The sequence below is a fragment of the Eubalaena glacialis genome, chromosome 1 (assembly GCF_028564815.1).
Source record: "Eubalaena glacialis isolate mEubGla1 chromosome 1, mEubGla1.1.hap2.+ XY, whole genome shotgun sequence".
NCBI classification, from domain to species: domain Eukaryota; kingdom Metazoa; phylum Chordata; class Mammalia; order Artiodactyla; family Balaenidae; genus Eubalaena; species Eubalaena glacialis.
The window spans coordinates 184396726-184411155 of record NC_083716.1 but is presented as its reverse complement, the minus strand read 5'-3'; the positions used below and the strand labels follow the sequence as shown (position 1 = coordinate 184411155).

The following is a 14430-nucleotide window of genomic DNA, read 5'->3' as shown; positions in this document are numbered from 1 at the left end:
GCTAGGAAAATATATTTTATAGCATACAAGATATAATGCTTATATGATAAGTGACTTATAATACTAAATTTTTTACTCAGTACAATTCTGTTTTAGTATCAAAACTGGAAAGAGCAATTCATAAGCCACCACAGAAGTGTAAAGGTATGAAAGAAAATTTTATAAGGTAGAAAAATCCTGGACTCATATGAGTACAATGATGTGCTAAATTACAGTAGGTTAAAATTTAAGAAAATAAAGAAAATAATTGTATTCACTTACAGAAAAAGTATTGTTTGCAACATAAACTGATAAAGGAAATGTGAGATAACTTACTCGAATGTATGCAATGACATAGGTCAGCAAATAACCTCTCTGTCCATTATCTTCTCCAGCTGCCAATCCACTGTAATTAAAGAACAAACTGTCAATATATTTCAAATGAACTATTAAAAATATATAAAACTAACCAAACTGATACAATACCTCAAGATAACTGCTTAACAGATTAACATATGTTACTTTACACCTCATTTTTATTTTAATCTCATTTATCATAAATGTATCAATGAGCTGTCAAGAGATTAGCCTTGGATAACAAAAATATTTTTAATATTCAGTTTGGTAATTAATTTTATATCTACCAAACTAGTAAAACTACTTCTACTCATACTGTCAAAAGAACAGAGAATTAGCCACGAGAAACAAGCTTAAATAATTGTCACAAGCATAACAAGATACTTAAAATACTCTTATTTTATACTCATATTTTTACCTGTATATTCATGTATTATAGTCTTATTCATATATAAAGATTTGCAATGACTGACTAGGATCTTCCAAACACCAAGAAGTTTCTTGAATACTTGAGCACATAGTATTTGGAGTATTAGACATGGTGTTTACTTTATGGGATTTTTGATTTAGAAGACAGACAAAACATACTTACACAGATACATTAAAATTTATGAAGCAACATACAGGCAAGTACAAGAGCAACAGTATGAACACATCCATTTCAATTGGAAAGTAGCTTTGTACAGAAGCTGTATTTGGTGATCTAGTTAGAATCAATCCCATATAACATATATTTCAGTCCAAGTACTCTGCTTTGTTAAAGTCATTCTAATTTTAAAAGACTATGAATGATTACTGATTTCCACTACCTTCAGTAAAGAGTTTTTAATTTTGCTTTTTTCCATCATTGGGCAGAAATTAAATTTTAAGTAGTCTTAGTCAACTAAATAAAACTTATCCCAAATTCTCAAAGTACCCACTAAAAATCCCTCAATAAAAACGAATAAAAGGAAAAATATCTTTTCTTGTGGCTTTCTTGAGTCATGATGGATGGCTAATTTTTATGTCTCTCTTCTTAATACCCTAACTGCACCTTCTTGGTCTCAGGATGCTGAGCCCTTAACCATGGTGTTGCTTAAGACTCAGGTTTTGAATCTCTGTGATTTGAGCCTCTTCTCATTTCTCTTATGAATTCAGTTAACGCCTTACAGTTAAATCCTTTCTTTCCCCGATGTTTTGCCTGAATTTGGCAGTAAGTAAGTAATACAATGTAGATGTACCCTTGTTCTACACAAATACTGTAAGGCAATTTTCAGCTAGGATGTATGGGCTAAATCAGATTTCCTGACTTTGTATTATAGTTGGATATACACGAATTAGTGTCATCCAGAAGGAGTGGCAAAGACTTGACAGGAGCAGCTCTAGTCTAGAACTACATGGGGAAAGGGTATAATGAAATGAAGGGGGGGCATTTGTTACTAGAATGTTAATGAGCAAAGAAAACAACTTAGGTCAAGCAGCTAAGATTGAAAAGTAAGAAGAAACAGAAGACAATTCTGGGTTAGATGTGTATGGATGTGACGTTGGGGTAGGGAGTCAAATAAAGTTCCAAAACAAAAAGTAAACTAGTCAGAAAATTGCTGTGGCAGGTGCCTGGAGGAAAATAGATGAACCCAAACCTCAGGTAGATATGAATCTGAGTCAGACACTAACTCCAAGAGAGAAAAAACCCTACTGATCTAGGAAAGACACAGTTCATGCTAGGCCTACCGGTAGAAGGAAGGAAAAGGAGCATGAAGACTAGGAAAGGGTGCAAGAGACCATTGCTGGGAATCATACTCAGGTGCATTCTGAGTATGTACTTGGTGAGAAGTAACAGGTATGAACGTTAAGTAGGCCTGTCTCTCCTATATCAGGCCTACTGATATAATAAGACATAGCATCCTAATATATCAGGATGAGAAAAAGTCCAACTCTGAAGTCCCAGGTCAAGCCATTTTTCTTTAGACCCTCTTCTAATATCTGGCCAAGGGGGAAAAAAAAGATCTGTTCCACTTGGAATCTAGTGTGACAAACCACACAGAAATATGCATTTTCTTACCCAAAGCAGGAAGAAACTGGATTTCCATTCTAAATTCATAAACCCCCCAGAAGAATAAAAGTCATTCTGGGTTCGCTTTTCTGAATCACAAGTTTCCCTGCAAATTTAGCTTCTTGGAACCTCTCTTTTTTTTTTTTTTTTTTTAATAAATTTATTTATTTATTTATTTATCTATGGCTGTGTTGGGTCTTCATTTCTGTGCGAGGGCTTTCTCCAGTTGCGGTGAGCGGGGGCCACTCTTCATCGCGGTGCGCGGGCCTCTCACTGTCGCGGCCTCTCCCGTTGCGGAGCACAGGCTCCAGACGCGCAGGCTCAGTAGTTGTGGCTCACGGGCTTAGTTGCTCCGTGGCATGTGGGATCCTCCCAGACCAGGGCTCGAACCCGTGTCCCCTGCATTGGCAGGCAGACTCTCAACCACTGCGCCACCAGGGAAGCCCCAGGAACCTCTCTTTTTTTAGCTTTCAGAACTATCTAGTCTTCTAGCCAAAATTACTTTAAGATACAATATGTAAACAATAGTAGGGCTTAGAAATTAAATGCTTCTAACTTGCCACTTTTGCAGCCACTCCAAAAAACTATACTTAAATTCAACTGCCTTATGTTAAAGTAGCAACATCCATCCTCTACTTCCTTAAAATATCAATTAACAAGGTTCTTAAAGAAACTTAAAGCTGTTACATGAGGAAGGACTGGGAAGACTACTGAAAGAGGAATGAGAGATAATCTTTTTATATAAAAGAACCATCTGGTGAACCTAATCACCCTCATGTTGAATTACATTAAACAATTTAAGCACTTTAATACTTTAAATATAACCCTTTAAAAATAACAATAGCATATTACCTTAAGTTCTATGGTAAATGTCAACGCATCTGTCATGATTGGTGACAGGTAATGTTTACTCCGCTTAGCTCTTAGAGAAGTTAAAGTACATTACTAGCAACCACAGATAAACAACCAAAGTATGATTATTCAACATTTGGCTATTATATTCTATTGGATCATATGTGTTCAAAGGTATTTAACAGTGTTTGCATGGGAGTGGAAGGCAAAAAGGAAAAATGGCTAAGATAACTCACAAAAATGTTCTCAACTGTTGGGAGTACTTCATTAAAAACAATCAATTTAAAGCCAATGAGGTGGGCTTCCCTGGTGGTGCAGTGGTTAAGAATCCGCCTGCCAATGCAGGGGACACAGGTTCAAGCCCTGGGCTGGGAAGATCCCACATGCCATGGAGCAACTAAGCCCATGTGCCACAACTACTGAGCCTGTGCTCTAGAGCCCGCGAGCCACAGCTACTGAAGCCCCTGCGCCTAGAGCCCGTGCTCCGCAACAAGAGAAGCCACCGCAATGAGAAGCCCGCGCACCGCAATGAAGAGTAGCCCCTGCTCGCCGCAACTAGAGAAAGCCCGCACGCAGCAACAAAGACCCAACACAACCAATAAATAAATAATAAATTCTAATAAATAAATAAATAAATAAATAAATAAAGCCAGTGAGGTGGTGTAAACAGGATAAAACAAAAGAACAGAAAATAAAGAATAGATTAACAATGCCCTAATATGAAATAAAATACATGAGCTAAACTAACTTATGAAAACTTTATTAGAAAGAAACTTAGTGATGCTTTCCTCCAGCTAGTTATGCAGGAGAAATGATTGAGGAATGAGGGTTGGCAGGGTAGCATCTTATGAAAAATATCCTTGAATCTTTCAGTGGTTAGAACAAAGAACTAGTGCCTAGAGAGAACTGGGGGGAAACCGGGACTACTGCTGGAAAACCACGCGAAGATATACTTCCAAGTATCAAAAAATCAAAAGAGCCCTAAGTCACCTGCCTAGTGATAGCCTAGGGTTGTTCAACACAGATTTCTGCATCTAAATGAAGGGCGCCAGATGAAAGTATATTAAGAAATTTATTATAAACATAACTAAGAAGTAGCAAATAATAATAGCAAAAAAAAATGACACTCCTATCAGGGTCTAAGTTTTTAATGCTTTACCCTTGCTTTAAATAGACACCTCATTTAATATAACCTATTTTTAATGGATGAATTTGATACAAGTTTGTTGTTTAGTTTAAGCAAATTGCTGGAATTAAATCAATAATTCTGGGGCCTCATTATCAGTATCCAAAGAGATCTGGATTCACCTTAAGAAAGATTCACTATTACTTTCAAGTTGTAAATGGCTGGTGTTACATGAGAAAAACAAAACTGGCATTACATGAAAAGCCAGTTCTCGACAGTTGGTGGCTCAAATTAAATAAAACTGACAACATGGTTCCGATAAATACTTAAAGATTAAAATATACTGTTTCAAGGGTGGCACAGTAATTAGGCATAAATAAAGTAGAATAAAAGATGTCAGGGAAAAATAAAGTATTCAGTTTCATAAATCCTTTCAATAAATATTTAATCAAGCATCTAGTATATACCAGGCATCAATGGTGATGCCCCAAAAGAGACAGATCATGCCCTATAAAAAGTATGTGTGCGTTAGGACAAAAAGGCTTTTTGTCATCATCCTATCCCAGTCTAACAGGAAGTGCGGCACATTACTAACTAGTAATGATTTGCTGGCTACTCTGAATTGGAATTATAATTATAGATCCCACAAAGTGCTATCTCTGGGTGTGTGTATGTGTGTGTGTGTGTGTGTGTTGGAGGTGGGGGTGGGGAGTAGTGAGGTGAAATTAAGCAAATTTAACCTTACATACAGTGATTAAAATATTATAGCATCCATTTCCCTACAAATGACTCTGGAAATTTTTGAAATCCCAAATAAATATTTAAATATATAAAGAAATAACTTTTAAAAGTTTCAGTCTCTAATATTTAAGGCTAAGTAGATATAAAAGACTTAATTTAGATGTAAAAGGTTTTCATTTAAAACTCCTTTACTGTTTGTTTCTCACTAATATCATGGTTTTAAAAAGTTTTTAAATCAAATTATATATGTACTCCACATAACTTAGAAACTAAAAAATATGTACATGAACATTTCAAAAAATTTCAGAGATAACCTTATATCCAACCCATCCGCTCATTAAATGAATCCTTACAGCACTCTTAACTAATTTAGCTAAAACATCAATAATTCCCAAAAAGGTACTGTGGAGAAGAAAAAGTGAAAGATTAATGAATTTCACCTTTTACTAAAAAAATTTTAATTCCACTTGCCAATTTCAGAATAGGGTAAAAATAAAACTGAGAGATTATTTTGCAGTGCTCAAAAACAGTACAAAGGTAAAGTAAAAATTAAGCCCAAGATTAGGTCTTTTTCTAAGAATACTGCACTTTAATACTAAGTTCAGAAAATCCTAAAAACAAAGGGCTGAACATTATATATGAGGAAAACACATAAAAGTGGAGCATTCTAAGACATATGGCTCCAAATTAAGCGTTCATTTGTTCTCATAAAGAACAGCAAGAAAGGGGAAAAAAAGAAATAAAAGTAAATATTTACAAAGAACCCAGATTAAGGATAATGTGTATGATATATTTTAAGCTCTGAAATTAAAAAAAAAAAAAAAGACTGGTATCCAGAAAACTGTTTATTACGTACTTAAAAAGGAAAGGAAAAAAATGTAGTCCTGATAAATGGCGCTTTCACTATAGTTCTTCTCATCGATCAATCTTATAATCCATCAAGCGGACAGACAGAAACCACCCAATCATTATTCAGTTGGTTACAGATGTGAAATGTTTTCAGTTTCTTTATACCAGCACAAAACAGTAAGTGACAGGAAGTGGAGTATAGATAATTTATCAAATACTTTTGATTAAACACAATTTCCTTTTAAAAACATACTTATAGCATGTTTTATATATACTATTACCACTAAATAGCAACATGACTATGAATTTTTTTCCATTTCACTTAGCACAACAAAATATTATAAAATTATCATTAATGAAAAAATACAATAAAAAGATTCACTATGTCACATATACGATTAGACAAGTAAGAGCAACATACCAGTCTAGCCTTCTACAAACTTTAGAAGTAAACCAACATAATATTTCAAGTTGACTACCATATATTACCATAAATTTAATACTGATAAGTGTACATTAACAACTGCTTGGAGATATCAGAATTTTAGCTTAACTTTCTCTTGGCATTATGAACTGAAAGCCATACCCAAATTTTGCAGCAATGTCATACACTTGTTTTTCATGTTGAAGAACCTTCTCACGGTCCCCCTCAAACAGTAATGTAGCGACACTTAGCTGATTTGGATCAAATCCTTTAAACTACAAAAGAATATTATTATTACAGATAAGTCTTAGCCTACAAAATAGTAAATCAAAATACATTTTGCTCTTTTTTTCTTCTGATCTGAGCTCAAACATACCAGCTCTTCAAAATTTGAGCTTTGGAACTTTACACGTCAATCAAAAAGAATGCTTAATGTACCTATTTAGGTCATTACAATAGAATAGCACTCAGGAAAAACACTTCATTTTAAAGTATGCCAAGGTATCAATTATAATGACATACTGGTATGGAAATACAACAAATTAACTTCTAAGAATTATAACTGTACCAAAGAATCAAATAAAACTACCAAAATGATAGAACATAATAAAGTAGCAGGATGTTGGGGGGGAGTAAAAACCAGCAGCACCCTTACATACCACCAATAACTTCTTATTAAGTAATATTTTCAAAGGAGACCTTATGTATAAAACAATATAAAACATCTAAGAATAATCTTAAAGGGAAATATATAACTTCATTAGGAAAACATGTCTAAAAAAAAGATGAGAGAAACGTATGTTCCCAAATGCATAAACTAAGTATTATAAATCGGTTGACTTTTGCCCAAATTAATATACTAGTTTATTCCAATTTTAATAAAAACCTCAATGAGCTTCCTAAAATGATGAAGAGTTTCTAAAAATTTTCCAGGATAATGAACAGGTAGATAATGGTGCTAACAAGGAAAATTCTGAAAAATAAGAGGAAGAACTAGATCTACAGCAATTAAATCCATTTAATTTTTCAAGAACAAAAGCTCTTTTCAAGAACAAAAGCTATTACATAAAAATGTCTTTTTCTTATATAAGTATATGAGAAAATGTCTTAGACATGGCAAATCAATATAAGAAAAGCAAGGACAGGTTAGTTAATGGTGCTGTCACAACTAGTTAGCAATCAGGAGAGCAAGAGGTGAAGATTAACTTAGTTTTTTATCTCACATCATAAAATTGAAATAAAGTCAAACAGTAATAAAGACAAAAAGTTTTAAAATTCCTTTTTAACAAATAAGTGAGAGAGAGAAGAAAATGGTCTTAATCATAGTTCTGGAGGAAGATAGGCTTTTCTAAGCTTAAAAGTAATTAAATAATCACAGGAAAGATATAAAAATTAGAACCTTTGCACCAAAAAAAAAAAAAAAAAGGAAAAGAAAGAAACCTTATTAAAAAGGAGTCAACTGACTGGAAAAATTATTTACAACATTTATGAAAAAGGCATCTAATAATTCCACTTTTCAAAAGGCACACAGCAAGGCATTAAACCATTCCCCCCGCCCCCCCCAAAAAAAACAAACAGAAAAACCCATGAAGTTGCTACCCCTAGCAAAATAACCACATTCAACTAATTCACAAAAAATTACATCTAGGAAATACAGGGAAATGGTCAGTCTCATTAGAATTTCAAGAAATATCAACTGAAATAAAATACTATTTCCACCCTGGATTTACTAAATTTAAAACAAAACAAAACAAAACAAAAAATCCCATATGTAATAGCAAGGATGAAATCCAAAAATGGCACATATGCATTGTCATGTGTCAAAAGTTTTAAAAAACTAATACTTTTATTCCACTTCTAGATATCTACTATGAAGGAAAAAATTCAAACTACAAAAAATGTTACATGCATAAAACTGTTCAATGTAGTGTTATTTTTAGGAACTTCAAATTCAGGAAAGCTTTTATATTTTCTGAAATTGAATGCATAATTGATTTACTTGATTAAATATTTACTCCAACATAAAAAATAACAATTATGAAAGGTACACAGCAACATGGAAGAACACAGGTGTCTGTGAGGAAGAGAAGGCAGGAAACAAAATTAATATCCTAAGCATTAAAAAAAATTCTTACCTTTGTAATATAAAACTTTTTTAATCCATCCAAAAATGATGTAAAAATAGAGGAAACCTGAGGTTTAAGAGCATGACCTAAGAAGAAAAAAATGTTCATATTTTAAGTTAATAGCAAATTAATTTATCTATGTTTTTCATAAGAGCAAGAGGCTACTTTAATTTAGTATCCTAAAAGAAAGTGAACATTTCCATGACTTTAGTTTCTAAAATCTCCTTATGTTATACATATAACACATTGGTATTAAGATCTACATCTTTTATAAAGTCACAAACAACTTTTTGTTTACCAAACTCCTTCTTGGGTTTTTTTTTTAACTCGAATTACTATATGTAATTACTACTACACATAGTTTAGGTTATCTTTCAATGGTATAGTTTATACATAGTAAAATCACTTCATTAATTTTTATTTCATTAGGAACACCCAATGGTGGCTAGTTCTACTTTTATATTTTTTAATTATGCAGAAACCATTCAGAACTATAACCAAATATGGAGTCAATGCCAAGTTTAAGATTGTTTCTTAATTAATTCTTAATTCATCCAGAATTCTTGGCATAAAACTAATAATTGCTTCCTTAATTAATTATACCCAGAGAGTTAAAATTGCCAAAAAAACATAAATGGTGTCTCAGAGACTGTTAAATTAACATCGTTGCCTGCGGATTAAGTTTAATTGAGTAAAAGTCTTTTACTGTTTTCTCATTGTTTTCAGAGTAGCAACTTCTTAACTCCCATGACTATAACATTTAAGAGTCATGCATCTGGCCTTAGTACTCCGAGCCCAATTCAGAAAAATTTGGCATACCATTTATATAGAATTTTTATAAAGACTTTTAAAGCCTCTAGTAAATCTAAAATTATCTCCAAATAAAACATTTATTTTTAAAAAAGGCTTTAAGGTTTTGAGATTTTGTTTATTTTTAAAGTGTAGATCCCTTCTTTTAAAATAGGTTCAAACTAGCTTTTGTGAAGGAAAAAAGGTGGGGTGGAGAGAAATATTTCTGGAGGAAAAATGATCACTTGCAGTCTTTTTTTTCCATTCATTTATTTTTTTAAAGTGAGAATCTGAATCTGTAATATTTATTACATTCTTACAGATTATAATAAGAAACTATATTACATAAAAGACCAAGTAACATAAATCTTAACCAGAAGTTAAGAGTTAGGTAACCATGCTATAACCAAACAAAGCAAAAAACAAACAAAAAATAAAGAGCAGATTACATAGAGATGAACCTAGCAATCTTTTTGAGATCCTGGATCACAAGAGGTTTGTTTGGGGATTTTTTTTTTCTTTCATTGTAACCTGTCAGAGATGTTCTCTAGCATAACCAGTGTTTTTAAAAGATACCATTTCTAGCATGTATAAAGCTAAAGGTAACACATCATCAAAATATTCACTCGCTGTCCCAAATGGAATTCATCCTACTTTAACAGCAACTGGAAACAAATATATAAACATAAATGTGTGAGTGTGTGTATCTGATCCTCATAAAAGACTTCTGGTCCACATATTTTTACACAATGTATGAAGATTCCAAACGTTACTACTCTGATATGGAATAATCCTTAAGGGTATATGTTCATCTTATCACACTGAAATTTAAATGCACAACTTCTATTAACACTACTGTGAGTTAGTCACATATATCCCTAATACTGAGTTGACGTGATAGCTTGATGGAATATGCTTCAAGCATAATTACTGCAAAAGTGATACTAACTTTTAAGTGGGTCAAGTATTAGTATTAATTAAGAGGATATTATTATCTTTTACTTATTCTTAAATTAATGTTGCCTACCGAACTAATTACATTCTAAATATATTCCAGCTATTGTGTTTTATTTTATATAGAAAACAAAGGAACTAGTTCCTAAATGTACTAGCTGGACAGTTTGATTAGTGAATTTTGTTATTGTTACAGTGTTAATTAAATAATTTTAAAGGATTCCATAAATCCTTATGTTTCAAGGAAGTGCTCCAAAGCACTGGAAAAAGTCGGGCTTTGGGGTCAGACAGATTTGGGTTCAACCCCAGCTCCACATATAACTTGTGGATTTTGGCCAAAATATTTAGCTTTTGAATTGTTTATAAATTGGAAATACAACCTTGAGGAATGGTTGTGTGCTACTGATAATGTGCTTAGCACTACCCTATATGCTATTCAAGATTTGTTTACCCTCTTTTGCTAATTTGATGATTAAGTCAATCAACATGTAAGTGTCTGTTATGTGACAGGTGCAGGACACATAAAAATGAATAAGAAACATCTCCCAAATTTGACAAACATTAGTTCACAGGGAAAATATGTAGATCGTTTCAATGTACTCAATGATATATAACTTTTCAATATACTGAAAATGTATCATTTCAATATAATATATTAAGAGTTGTGTCAAGGGGAGGGGTGATAATAAAAATATTAACAACTAATAATAAGGCTTGTGCTTTGTTAACAACCGATACGGTACAAACATTGACCAATCAGCCATACAGTTGGTACAAGGTCCCGGACACCCCTTGCTGTGCTAAGAGTTATTTAGTTGGTTGATCATGAAGTCATGGCAGGATATATAGGTGGGAAAGCTTCAGTGAATACTGAGAAATCAAAAAGGTTACAGACAGCCAAGAAGCATGATCAGATCTGTACGCCTAAAGGATCACTTTGGTGGCCAAGTAAAGGGCAGAAGGAGAGGAGACACACTAAAGACTAGCGAGAGTAGAACCAACATTAGAGCATGTTCCTAGGTACAGTAATAAGAATGTGGAACAAGGATGACAGATAACCAAAAGGATCTTTCTTTGAACCTACATTTAAATTGTTATAGATCCCAGTTATAAATAAAATCTGGCCATAACATAATTAGTTTTACATAGGTGTCTATGTCCAACATAGTTTACTATCATTATAGCATATAAATGGATAACACAGTCTTATTAATCAGATAGATACATGGCTTTCTTCTGACCTAGATCTCTGAATGCAGGCCAAAACACACAGGAGGCTTGGTTTTCATTTGATTTAACTATTTCATCATTTATAGGACACATTTATCTTAAACTTTTATCAGTAGTATAGTATTTTGAAAGTAATTTACTTAAAGAAATAAAAGCTGTGACTTAGAAGAATCTAATTTTAAAACGAACCCTTGATATGTTATCAACCTGAGTTCCTTAGTTCAATTTCTATATAATTATGATAATCATTCTTCCCTAAATTAAAATCTAAGCTACTCGTACACCAAAGAAAAGCCTGCCTAACTTGGTCTTTAGTATTTATTATTGAGCAATCATTCTGGGACTATTTTGAGGGTACTTAAAGTCTATAAACTTAAATCCCAAACTAAATTTCAGCATATGGAAAAATTCAGACACAATAAAACTAGAACTGATAAGATGAGAAATCATGTCAGAAAGTTTAATACTTTAAGCAAAATAGGAAGAAAAAGAAACATGGTTAACTGTTACTGAATTCTCCACCTGAATATTCCATGGTCAACTTAAACACAACCCATTTGTAATGTCTTTTCCCCAAAATCATCTCTTCTTCTAGACTGTTATTCAATCCACCAGTCAATCAATCAGACATCAGGAGTTGCCCTAAACTCTTCCCTTTATTTAACCTTCCACATCCAGTTGGCAAACTGTTCTTTGGAAAATCTATTCTTTACTCTCTATCTCCACTGCTGCTGCCTTGAACAAGGCCCCCAGTATTTGCCTCTTAAACCATTTCAACTCCTCCTCCATGCTTGCACCATCCTAATCCATCCTGCATAATGCTAGCAGAATGAGCTTTCTATAAAGCTGATTTACTGTATTCCCTCTACAAAGATATCCCTCTGCTGACAAGATAAAACCCAAATCTATCCTGCAAAGCCCTAGTCCACCCATCCAGCTTTATCTCTTGTTACCACTTTCACCCTACAGTCTATTTGAGCCACACAGAACTATCTGAAGAAGTTCAAACACGCCATTAAGGTTTTACAATTTCATATTTTTTGCTGATAAGCGAACAAAAATTTGGTAGGAAAGAAGAGACTGTCTCAGGCAAACTTCTATTCACCTTTTAAGATTTTGTCTAAGCATCACTGCTTCAAGAAGCCTTTCCCCACGCTCTGCCTCAACCTCAGGCAAAATCAAGTAGGATCAACCCCTCCTTCATCTGCACCAGGGTATCCAGTGCAGTCTTCTTTCACATCACCTCTAACACTCCGGCACTCATTCATTTATACAATTGTCTGTCCTCATTAGACTGAGAACTTCCTGAAGGACAGGAGCTATGACATTTATCTTTCTAGCTCTGTACTCAGTACTCTTCCTGGCACATAACTGGTGTTTCATAAGTTTTTGTGGCTTAGTGAGCAGATTTTTAAAGTACCATTCCTTACTTACCAAACTGAAATTGCTGGTTGTCCATGAGGCGAATAGATGCAGGAGCACATCTCTGTTTTAAAAAGAAAAAAAAAAAAAAGTGATACAAATTTAATACGGTAAAGAAGCTAGACAGGTAGAAAATGAATGTCATCTTTCTGTATTTGAGATTAAGAGCTTAGTTCCTAAGGATACATACAGGAAAAAAAAAATCTTAACTTTTTATATAGTTTTATGACAACAAATAAAACATCAGTGGCTTCTATAAAGTATCTGGAGAGGAGAAATCTATGTACATAATACATATATACATACACATGTTGCCAGATCTTTAATTTATCTGCAACAAGATCTGCTTAATGCCTAGCAAAGACCTGTGGAAATACCTAAAGGAAATACTAGGCCTCAAAGTAGATTATTTTAAAACAAAGTAGAAAACTTATAAACTAAAATCAATGCCTAGAGCATTATGCCACTGATGAACTATAATGTGTCACTGGGCTCTTATACTCTTTTAAAATGAGGAAGATGATGGTGGCATTTTTGTGAGCCAAAACACTTTAAAAATTTAACTGAGATGTCTTCATAGATAAGGACTTGTTCTTTCTTTTCATTCCTTCTCATAATCCATTTTAAATAGAAAAACTATCAGACGATGTGCAGAATTCTAAGATCTTTCAAGGTTACTTGTATGAAAACAGCAACAAAACTTGAAGCATAACATTATGTATCTAAAACATCTAAAACTGCACCTGTGTTATATTTACCTAGGCACACACTAAAAGCTGCAAGGAAAGAAAAATGAAGAAAGCAAATATTCAAATTAACTTTGTGATGCTACAACACTACCATACAAACACTAGCAAGGTTTAAGTTGGCTACAGTTTTTCCAAAGAATTTAAGTGAGCTTTACCCTAAATGGGATTTTTATATTCTATGCAACTTTTTAACATGGTTAAACTTCCACCAAGAAGCTGCTTTCAGACCACAAAATTTTGACTGTCAGAAACTTTTTAAACATTTATCTTCTGAATAACATTTATCAATAAAATCTTTATCAACACAATGTTGAGATTTATGAAAATAGAATCACTCAAAAGAACAAAACTTATAAATATATACCGTAACTGTGTGTTATAACATTTTTGCTATTATGTGCTTTTAATTGAACAAATACTTAATTTTATAAAACCACTCGTAATACATACTTTATTTTACCCAACAAAATGACTGGTTAGATTCTTATTTTGAACACTGTATAATTTATTTCCTCATCTTTGACACTAAAGGTGAGATAATACAATCTATATTTTTAAAAAGTCATTGCCAAATCTGAAGAATAATATTAGGTAATTTATATACTTAACATAACAATAACCTATTGCCTTACATTTTATAGAATCCTATTGTGTACAAGCTGTTTTCATATGTCTTTATTTAATATAAGAAACAACTTTGTCGGGGTAGCAGAACTGGTATTATCCCCATTTTACAGATGAGGATGTAAGAACCAGAGAGACTAAAAGACATGCCTGAGGTCAGATGACTGTAAAACAGT

General features: G+C 33.1%; 1 protein-coding gene across 1 annotated transcript in view; it reads right to left on the bottom strand.

Moving 5' to 3' along the window:
- Positions 1 to 14430, bottom strand: part of AGPS (alkylglycerone phosphate synthase) — a 141028-nt gene that overhangs the window by 38754 nt on the left and 87844 nt on the right. Inside the window, exons 12-15 of the mRNA XM_061185417.1 lie at positions 12894 to 12945; positions 8496 to 8572; positions 6523 to 6635; positions 316 to 385 (exon numbers count right to left, since the gene is read on the bottom strand). Coding sequence (XP_061041400.1) covers positions 316 to 385; positions 6523 to 6635; positions 8496 to 8572; positions 12894 to 12945 — 312 coding nt within the window. The remainder of the gene's footprint in view (positions 1 to 315; positions 386 to 6522; positions 6636 to 8495; positions 8573 to 12893; positions 12946 to 14430) is intronic.